General features: G+C 43.8%; 1 protein-coding gene across 1 annotated transcript in view; it reads right to left on the bottom strand.

The window, feature by feature from the left end:
- The window catches only part of egln3 (egl-9 family hypoxia-inducible factor 3), a 19,257-nt gene that overhangs the window by 9,123 nt on the left and 134 nt on the right, over positions 1-10,000 (bottom strand). Inside the window, exon 1 of the mRNA XM_039786392.1 lies at positions 9,497-10,000. This exon is cut by the window's right edge and continues 134 nt beyond it. Coding sequence (XP_039642326.1) covers positions 9,497-9,856 — 360 coding nt within the window. The 5' untranslated portion in view covers positions 9,857-10,000. The remainder of the gene's footprint in view (positions 1-9,496) is intronic.

Below are 10,000 nucleotides of genomic sequence, written 5' to 3'. Positions count from 1 at the left end.
CACACACACCTATAACACACACACTCACACACACACACACACCTATACACACACACACACACACACACACACACACACACACACACACACACACACACACACACACACACACACACACACACACACACACACAGGAAGGTCACAGCATAGATTAACCCTCATCAAACACACAGCTCCCCGAGCTCAGCATCAACAACACCTTTAGTAACCTAACAGACGTCAGCGGCGCCCTCGAGGTCTGCGCTTTATCGCAACCACACCCCCACCCCCTGTTTTCCTGCCATTATACGGTTTAGGTTCAGCACCCGAGCCGAATGAATGAACGAATGTCACTAAAAAGACTTTTCTTCGGATCTTATGCATTTTAACCAATACTTTTCCATGACTTTACTAGTGCTGCTCCCTCTTATAGTCGATTAGTCGACTAATCGGTGGTTTTTGGTCTTAGTCAACTTTTCTTTAGTCCATTAGTCATGTCTGATGCTGTTTTCATGCTGAATGACTTATTTCCAAAACACACGCTGTAAACGACATCTCTGGTAAACACAAGAATTAAAGTGGTGCTTTTAGCAGGACTCTTAGCGGAGAAACTCAGATTTACAGATCTGTCGATTAAATCAACTAATCGATTAGTCGATACAGTTGAATGAGTGTTAGTCGACTAAGAATTTCTTCAATCGAGCACAGCCCTAGACTTTTAAATGACTTTTTGGCAAATTTCCATGACTGTGTGTTCCCGAAAATGTCAGTCGACATCATACAATAAGAATACTAATCAGTGTTAAAGTTTCCCCTCTATGTTTAACTATAACATGAATGATAATGTCTGTGGTTCATAGTGGATTCTTAATATCGCTCCCCGAATACAACGCTGAGGTTAAGACGACTTGAAAATACATTTATTAATCACATATTATTATGCTGTGTTAAAAAAATATATATATATATATATATTCCATGACTTTTCCAAAACTTTCTGGGTCTTTTTAAGTTTCCAAAACCTTTCCAGGCCCTGGAATTTGCATTTTTGTAAATTCCATAACTTTTCCAGGTTTTTTCAAAACGTATGAACCCTGTTATGACTGCAGTTGTGGACTTCTTCATCTTTAAGTTTTGTCCTTAACCCTTGTGTTGACTTTGGGGTCAAATTGACCCATTTTCAAATTTTCGTTTAATAAAATCAGAAAATATGGGATGTAGAAATAAGCGCTGAAAATGTGTAGAAGAAAAAATTAAGAATTTAAAACGTTTTTCAAAACGTATGAACCCTGTTGTGACTGCAGTTGTGGACTTCTTCATCTTTAAGTTTTGTCCTTAAGCTTTTTCTTGCATAAAGGTTTTGCCCCCCTCCCAAAAAGCCAGCCCCAAAGGAAAATGACCAGCACCAAAATGAGAAAAATTTAGAATAAAAATAGCAATTTAAAATCCTCTATCTAACAAGAGCAAGTTACCAAACAACCGTTGGACAATCTTAAACTCTCATGAACTTCATTACGAGAGCTATAATCTCAGTTTTATCTCCAGAGTCGGTCTGTGCTCACAACATCACAACAGACCTCACCCATCCCCACCATGGACGGTTTTCCACACACACACACACACACACACACACACACACACACACACACACACACACACACACACACACACACACACACACACACACACACACACACACACACACACACACACACACACACACACACACACAGTGGGCCTCATGTAAACTTAGCTATAAAAGTGCAATAACAGTATCTATTTTTCTTATAATATATTAAAACTAGTTATTGCAATAACTGTTTTTATATGCTGCCATTCAATATGTGCAATAATAATAATAAATCCCCAAAAAGAGACTTTTTGCACTGTTTTAAAATGTAAACAAACCTCCGACTTTCTTGAGGAAGGACACCTAGCCCCCCAGCACTCAAATATGTGCACCTAAGTCTTCCACAAACACTGCATTGTGTGTGAAGGGGTAGGTAAGCAGTTAGGGCAGGGGTGGGGGGGGGGTGGGGTGGTTTGGGGGGGGGTGTCAAGAGTCTCCAGAGCTGCACGTAGCGTTGGGTTTTCTCGGCAGCCAATGACGACAAACCCCCAGCGCTGATAAAGAGGGTCCGACCTGCTCTTAAAAAACAGCAGGCAGTGTGTGCCGAGAGGGAATCACGCAACGTTTGTTTACACGCCACCACTGACGCACGCAGGCCTACATCATCATCATCATCATCATCATCATCATCATCATCATCATCATCATCATCATCACCACCATCACCATCACCATCCCCATCATCATCATCATGCAACTCAGCTGCTGCAGAGTGAAACTACATGGAGAAACACAGACAGGAGGGCTGGGCAGAGAGGAAATGATAGGATACACATGTGGGGGGTGGGGAAAAACAACAAAAGAGATTCAAAACAAACACACCTCCCAGAGCTGTTTTGAATTCTACTTTATCTTATCTTCCTAGGAGAGAGAATGGGGGAGGGAGGGAGGGAGAATGGGGAGGGAGGGAGGGAGGGAGGGAGAGGAGAGTCTGTGTAGTTGTTTTGGCAGCTTCCCAACCAGCTGAAGGTCTAATGACAGAGCTACGTGTGGAGCGTGAGGCTGCAGGCTGGATTCACTTCAACTGCATTCATCTCTTACACAGAGAGACTGGGGGAGGGGTGGGGGTGAGGTAATGTCTGAGGCAAATAATTTGGGTTTCTATCAACCAAAATGTCCAAATAAAATAACGTGGCTGGTTTCCTACGACGCTCGTTACAAGTTAAATAAATGATCAGTTCACTACTTTCATTGAATTTGGGTATTTGAAAAAAAATATTACTAAAAGGATGTTGAAAAAAGTAAAAAAATAAAATAAATAAAAAAAAAGTGACAAAAATTTCGGGAAAGGGGGAAAAAAAAATGGAAAAAAGTGACAAACGACAAAAGAAAGTTACAAAAACAACGAAAAAAAAGACAAAAACGACTAAAAAGTGACAAAAACAACGAAAAAGTGCAAAAACAATGACAAAAGTGACAAAAATTACGAAAAATGTGAACTAAACGACAAAAAAGTGCCAAAAACAACGAAAAAAGTGACAAAAAAAACGAAAAGAGAGCCAAAAACAACAAAAAAAAGTGACAAAAACGACGAAAAAGTGACAAAAACAATGACAAAGGTGACAAAAATTACGGAAAAAGTGACAAAAACGTCAAAAAAGCGGCAGAAAGTGTTTGTTTTTTTAATTTGGACTGGAAACAAAACTAAAAGTTGCAGAGTGGGCGGGAGGAAAACACGTGGGGTAATCTCTGACTCAGTGAGACTGCACACAACATGACGCTGAGGCAGATATTTAAGTAGGTAACCGGTTAGAGCTCGCACACCGGCAGCGTGACACGCACGTCACAGGCCACGGCTCGAGCCGCGCCGAAAACGCAAACATGCCAGAAATAGAACAGACGATTTTTCCAGGCAAAATAGAATAGGAAAAGATGTTTATATGTCATTTAGACACAAATATCATATTAATTAATGACAAATACAGTACAGGCCAAAAGTTTGGACACACTTTCTCATTCAATGCGTTTCCTTTTTATTTTCATGACTATTTACATTGTAGATTCTCACTGAAGGCATCAAAACTATGAATGAACACATATGGAATTATGTACTTAACAAAAACTGTGAAATAACTGAAAACATGTCTTATATTTTAGATTCTTCAAAGTAGCCACCCTTTGCTTTTTTTATTAATAAGGGAAAAACTTCCACTAATGAACCCTGACAAAGCACACCTGTGAAGGTAAAACCATTTCAGGTGACTACCTCATGAAGCTCATTGAGAGAACACCAAGGGTTTGCAGAGTTATCAAAAAAAGCAAAAGGGTGGCTACTTTGATCTCAATATTGATCAAAATAATCGTGATTATCATTTTGGCCATAATCGTGCAGCCCTACTTTGTGGTTGCGTCTGCAATCTTTTATGCAGCATGGGAGCTCAGAGAGGGACAGGAAAAGACTCCACAGACTGGTGAATAGGGCTGGCTCTGTTCTGGTCTGCCCTCTGGACACCATAGAGGAGGTGGGGGGGAGGAGGAGGTCAGGCAGGATGGCATCAATCATGGGAAACACCTCTCACCCACCCCCCCCACCCCCCCATTCCCCTACATGAGACTGGGAGTTCCCTGAGCAGCTCCTCAGTGCTACCACAGGTCCTTCATTCCAGCAGCAGTCAGACCAGGGCTCCAGACTAACTTTTTTTCACTAGGAGCACAGTGGCAGAATGAAAAAAGTGACAAAAACGACAAAAAAAGTGACAAAAACGGCGAAAAATTTGAGAAAAAAGACGAAAAGTGACAAAAAATGTGACAAAAACGACGAAAAAAAGTGACACAAACGACAAAGATAGTGACAAAAACGTCGAAAAAAGCGGCAGAAAATGTTTTGTCTTTTATTTGGACCGAATAAAGAAAAACTGGGAGTTCCCTGAGCAGCTCCTTCAGCGCTACTGCAGGTCCTTCATTCCAGCAGCAGTCAGACTCTTTAATACAACATCATAATGTAGCACTGCTAGCCGTTTCTGCAAAATGAGCCACCACTGGACAATATTCTGCACTGTGCATATTAATCTATTAATCACTCTATGTCAGCTCCAACTGTGCAATATGTCATCTCTACTCATCTGTATATCTGTGTTTATATACTGTTTATTTGTTTATATAAGCATGTTGATTGTGTATATACACGGTTGTTTTTATTACTATTATTATTATAATTATTATTACTAATTCTATTCTATATTTCCATTCTCTATACTTTATGCTGGTTGGCATAGCAACTCAACATTTATTTTGTTGTTACTTGTTAATAGAGTAACTGTTATTTGTTAAATTATTGTAGCTGTGTGTTAGGTGACTTAGGTTTACTTATTATATATTTAAGTACTTTAAAACGTTAATATATTGTTAAATTTAAATAATTTTCAATAAAAAAAAATAAAAAAAACTCCATAAAAAGCCTTTCTTTTATGTCATTTTTCAGTTTTAAAAGAACCGGTTCGGCATCGGAATCGTAAAAATCCAAACGGTACCCGACCCTATTGTCAACACTCGGACGCTTAAAGTTGTCTCCTCCTCCCCAAGAGAAAGAGAGAGAGAGAGAGAGAGACAGACAGAGGGAGAGGGAGACAGACAGACAGAGGGAGAGGGAGACAGACAGACAGAGGGAGACAGGGAGAGAGAGAGACAGAGAGAGAAAGAGAGAGAGAGAGAGAGGGAGACAGACAGACAGAGGGAGAGAGAGACAGAGAAAGAGAGAGAGACAGAGAAAGAGAGAGAGAGACAGAGAGACAGAGAGAGAGAGGAAGAGGGAGGGAGAGAGAGAGAGAGAGAGAGAGAGAGAGAGAGAGAGAGAGAGAGAGAGAGAGACAGAGAGAGGAGAGAGAGAGACAGAGAGAGAGAGAGAGAGAGAGAGGGGGAGAGAGAGAGAGGGAGACAGACAGACAGAGGGAGAGAGAGACAGAGAAAGAGAGAGAGAGAGAGACAGAGAAAGAGAGAGAGAGAGACAGAGAGACAGAGAGAGAGAGGAAGAGGGAGGGAGAGAGAGAGAGAGAGGGAGAGAGACAGAGAGAGGGAGACAGAGAGACAGAGAGAGAAAGAGAGAGAGAGACAGAGACAGAGAGAGAGAGGGGGAGAGAGAGAGACAGAGAGAGGGAGACAGAGAGGGAGAGGGAGACAGAGAGAGAGAAAGAGAGAGAGAGGGGGAGAGAGAGAGAGGGAGAGAGCATCTACACCACTACATTTTCATTTAAATGTGGTGTTTTGACATCGTCCGTCCAGCTGAATATTTTCTCGGTATCAGGACTGAAAGAGTCTGAAGCTCACATCCCTAATTTAACCCTCAGAATGCTTTAATGTACATGTGTGTGTATGTGTGTGTCTGACAGTGTGTGTGTGTGTGTGTCTGACAGTGTGTGTGTGTGTGTGTCTGACAGTGTGTGTGTGTGTCTGACAGTGCGTGTGTGTGTATGTGTGTGTGTGTGTGTGTAACGTAGCGCGGTAGTGTCTGGATGTGCGTGGTGTGTGTGTGCGGTGTGGGTGGTGGTGGTCCGACAGCACGTGGTCTGGTTGTGTGTAGTTCCTGCGTCCATGACAGTGCATGTAAGCGCAGGTCTGACAGCGCGCGCGTAGTGCTGACTGTGTGTGTGTGTGTGCGTGTGGCGTGTGGTACCGACAGCGGTTCATGTCCTATGTCCTTGCGTCTATGACAGCATCAGCGTGGTGCGCAGTGGTCTGACAGTGTGTAGCGCGGTGCGGTGGTCTGACAGCAAGCGCAGGTGTATGTGTGGTCCGACAGCAATACGTGCGTATGTGTGACAGTGCGCAGGTATGTGTATGGGTCCGACAGCACATGTGTGTGTGGCATGCGTCCTTGTGCGTATGACAGCGGAGTGCATGCTGCGGTAAGGTCCGACAGTGTGGCGTTTGGTGCGTATGTGTGTGACAGTACATGCGTAAGTGTGCATGCGTCCTGTGGCGTGAGGCGCATGTGCGCCGCAGGTAAAAGCAGGTCTGACAGCAGGTTTGTGTGTGTATGTGTGGTCTGACAGCACATAAGGGTGTGCATGCGTTCCCTGTGTGTATGACAGTGTACGCGTAAAACGCAGGTCTGACAGCGTGTAATTTGTGCGCGCAGGTCGACAGGTTTGTGTGTGTGGTCGACGCGTGCGCGGTGTGGCGCGGTTCGACAAAGTGTGTGTGTGTGCGGGTGCGCGGTGTTCGACTGCGTGGTTTGCTCGCGGGTCCGTGAAGTGCGGTTTGTGTGCGTGGTCCGATGCGCGTGCGCGCAAGTGTCTGACAGTGTGGTTTTTGTGTGTGTGGTCTGACAGTGCGTAGGTGCGCGCAGGTCGATATTAAAAGGGTTTGTGTGGTGTGTACGACAGCGCATGCAAGCGCCAGGCAGGTAAAGCAGGTCCGAGGACAGTGCAAGGGTTTCAGGTAAAAGCGCGGTAAGTCCGACTGTGCAGGTTTGTGTGTGCGGTGTCTGACAAAGTGTGCGGTTTGCGTGTGTGTGTCTGACAGTGCGGTTGTGCGGGTGCAGTGCGGTGGATGCGGTGGTTTGTGTGTGCGTCTGACAGTAAGGTTTGAAAAGTCCGACGCAGTGTGTGCGGACAGCGTGCGTGGTGCATGCGGGTCTGGATTGCGCACAGCGTTTCCGACAGTGTGTGCGGGTATGCGGGTCCTGACAGCACATGCGTGCGTCTGACAGGTTCGTGTGGTGTAGTGGGTCCGACAGCACATGTGTGGTCCGATAGTGTGGTTTTGTGTGGGTTGGACAGCATGCGCGCAGGTTGACAGTGTGGTGCATGTGGTGCGAGTGTGCTATTAAGCGCGGTCTGATAGGTGGTTTGTGTGTCCATGGTGCGCGCGGCGGGTCTGAGTAAGCGTGGTATGTGGTCCGGGTTGAACGTAAGGTGCGGTGTCCGATTGTGCAGGTTCGGTCTGATATGCGGTGCGCAGGTGCGATTGTGTAGGATGCGGATGGGTCTGACGAAAGTACATGTTGTCGCATGTGTCCCTGTGTGTAATAGACAGCGCATGTGCGCTGCGGGGTAGGCCGACAGTAGGCGCAGGCAGGTATATCCCATTGGTAACTGGTTTAACCTGTTCTTTAAGGTGAGTCTGATAATCACATCACCACAGACAAAACACTGGTGGGATAAGGTCCTACTGTACAACCGCTGCGAATGAAGTGAAGGGGGATTGCCGGAACGTTGAATCGAAAGTGGGTGGAACGATACTGTAACCACCGCGGCGGCGCAGGTGTGGTGTGTGTGTGTGTGTGTGTGTGTTTGTGCAGGACTGAATAATTGAATAAGTGGCTGAGTGTGTACGTGAGAATGTCCACCGCTGCATCTGCAGTGATGGAGGAAGTTCTCAGATCCTCAACTGCAGTAAAAGTACAAAATAAAGTGAAAGAAGTTAAGTTTACGCACGTTTAAAAGGAAGACTTTTTAAGACCTTTTCAACCCTTTCCTCGTCTTCCAGGTCTCCTGGGTCAAAAACCAGACTTTTTTTCGGACCGTTTTGTCTCTATTTTCAAACACTTTTGGCACTTATTTTAATGTTTTAGGCGTGTTTTTTTTACGTTTAACACTTCTTTTCACTACCATGTAAAAACACCACTAACACCTAGGGATGCACCGAATCCAGATTTTTGGGGTTCAGCTGAATCCTGAATCCTCTGGTTGAGATGGTGCTGACTCCTCCTCCCATCCTCAGTCCATGAACCCAGTAAACACACGACTGAAGTAAACAGGGACTGTCCTTCCTTTGCCGTACCTGAAGTTGCTGCATTCTGGCTGCTGTCTGGAGATTCCTTCGTGCACAACTCGTATTCTTTCAGATGTTTCAGACCAGATGTTGTAACAGCGGCCATGTTGTGTATAGTTTAGGGTCCTCGCCACCACCAGACCAATCAGCATTGAACAGATTGAACATGTAGCTGGACTTGAATGCTGGGAATAAATTCTAAGGTTCGGCAGAAACCAGAACCCCGTCAAAAAGCCCAAATATTCAGCCGAATCTGAAGCCGAATCCTGGATTTGGTGCATCCCTAGTAACACCAACTTACTAGCACTATAGTTTTACACTTATTTTTGAAATTCATGGTCAATAACCCTCATCTATAGGAAACTATTCCTAATTCTTGAGTTAAAAAAAAGCAGAATTTATGAATTATTTGGAGTCTAAATAATTCTTAATTTCTGCTTTTTTACCTAAAAGACTCTATTATAAATCTAAATCTGAATTTTCAGACTTAAAACTTAAACCAGGTCAAGTCATGAGTGACATAAAAATATTAATTAATAAAAGTAGAAAATGTATACGCAAAATACAAAGATATAGATATATATATATATATATATATATATTCTCTTTATATCTCTGTGCGCCCAAGTACCTATGTATGGGAAACACTGCAATACACTTTTAACATTATAATTTTTCACATTTAGCCTATTTTTATTTATTTATTTTGCAGGCTTGGCAGCAATGTGCTTCCGTAAATACTGATGATATTTTATACAAATCTATATATCTCCATTTCCAGGTTTAAACTTGAACCAGGTAGAGTCATATGAGTGCAATAATACATCCGCAAAAGAAAGTAATAAAAGAGAAGAATAAGAAAAATATAAGGATTAAAAAATAAATAATAAAATAATCATAAAAGAAATATACAGGGGAAAGTAAAGTAATTTATATGCAAAAAATACACACACACACAAACATATATATATATATATATATATATATATATATATATATATATATATATATATATATATTTGAAAATTATATTTTTTTTAAATTTTTAAATATGAATTATATACAGTAAATATGTCAGGTGTCAGCAACAGCTTCCATAAATATTGATGGTCTTTTATATAAATCTGTAGCAATTTCCAGACTTAAACTTGAACCAGCTCGTGCCTCTCTTCTTACCTTGGACCTCTCCCGGATCTTCTTGCTCCCGAGCCGGCTCGCGCACACGGAAATCAGCTTATCGATCAGGTTGAGCAGGAAGCTGATCGCCTCGCAGCCGCGCTCCGCGCCGCTCACCCAGGCGATCTTATCCCCGCGGATGCTCCTCCGGTGCACGCCCGGCACGGAGCCCGCTAGCCGGCCGTCCTGCAGCGCTCCGCTCCGGTGCATCTCCTTCACCTGGTCCAGCACGGCGGCCCCGGCCAGCTCCCCGAGCACGCCGTCCACGTAGCAGAACCCGTGGGCCAGCAGCGCCGGGACGACCCGCTCCAACGCCAAGCGCTCCAGGTCCGAGTCCGATACGTGCTCGATGAACGGCATTCTAACGGCTGTAACGGCTGTAACGGCAGCAACGGCTATCTTGAATTCAAATTCTGACTCAATGGAGAAAGTGTCAAAGTTTCTGACAGGGCTAAATCACTGTGGCTTTGTATGACAAGTACATCAAGATAAAGTACTTTTTCT

This window comes from Perca fluviatilis, chromosome 20, assembly GCF_010015445.1.
Source record: "Perca fluviatilis chromosome 20, GENO_Pfluv_1.0, whole genome shotgun sequence".
In the NCBI taxonomy this organism is placed as follows: Eukaryota; Metazoa; Chordata; class Actinopteri; order Perciformes; family Percidae; genus Perca; species Perca fluviatilis.
This window is presented reverse-complemented; position numbering and strand designations above follow the sequence as displayed.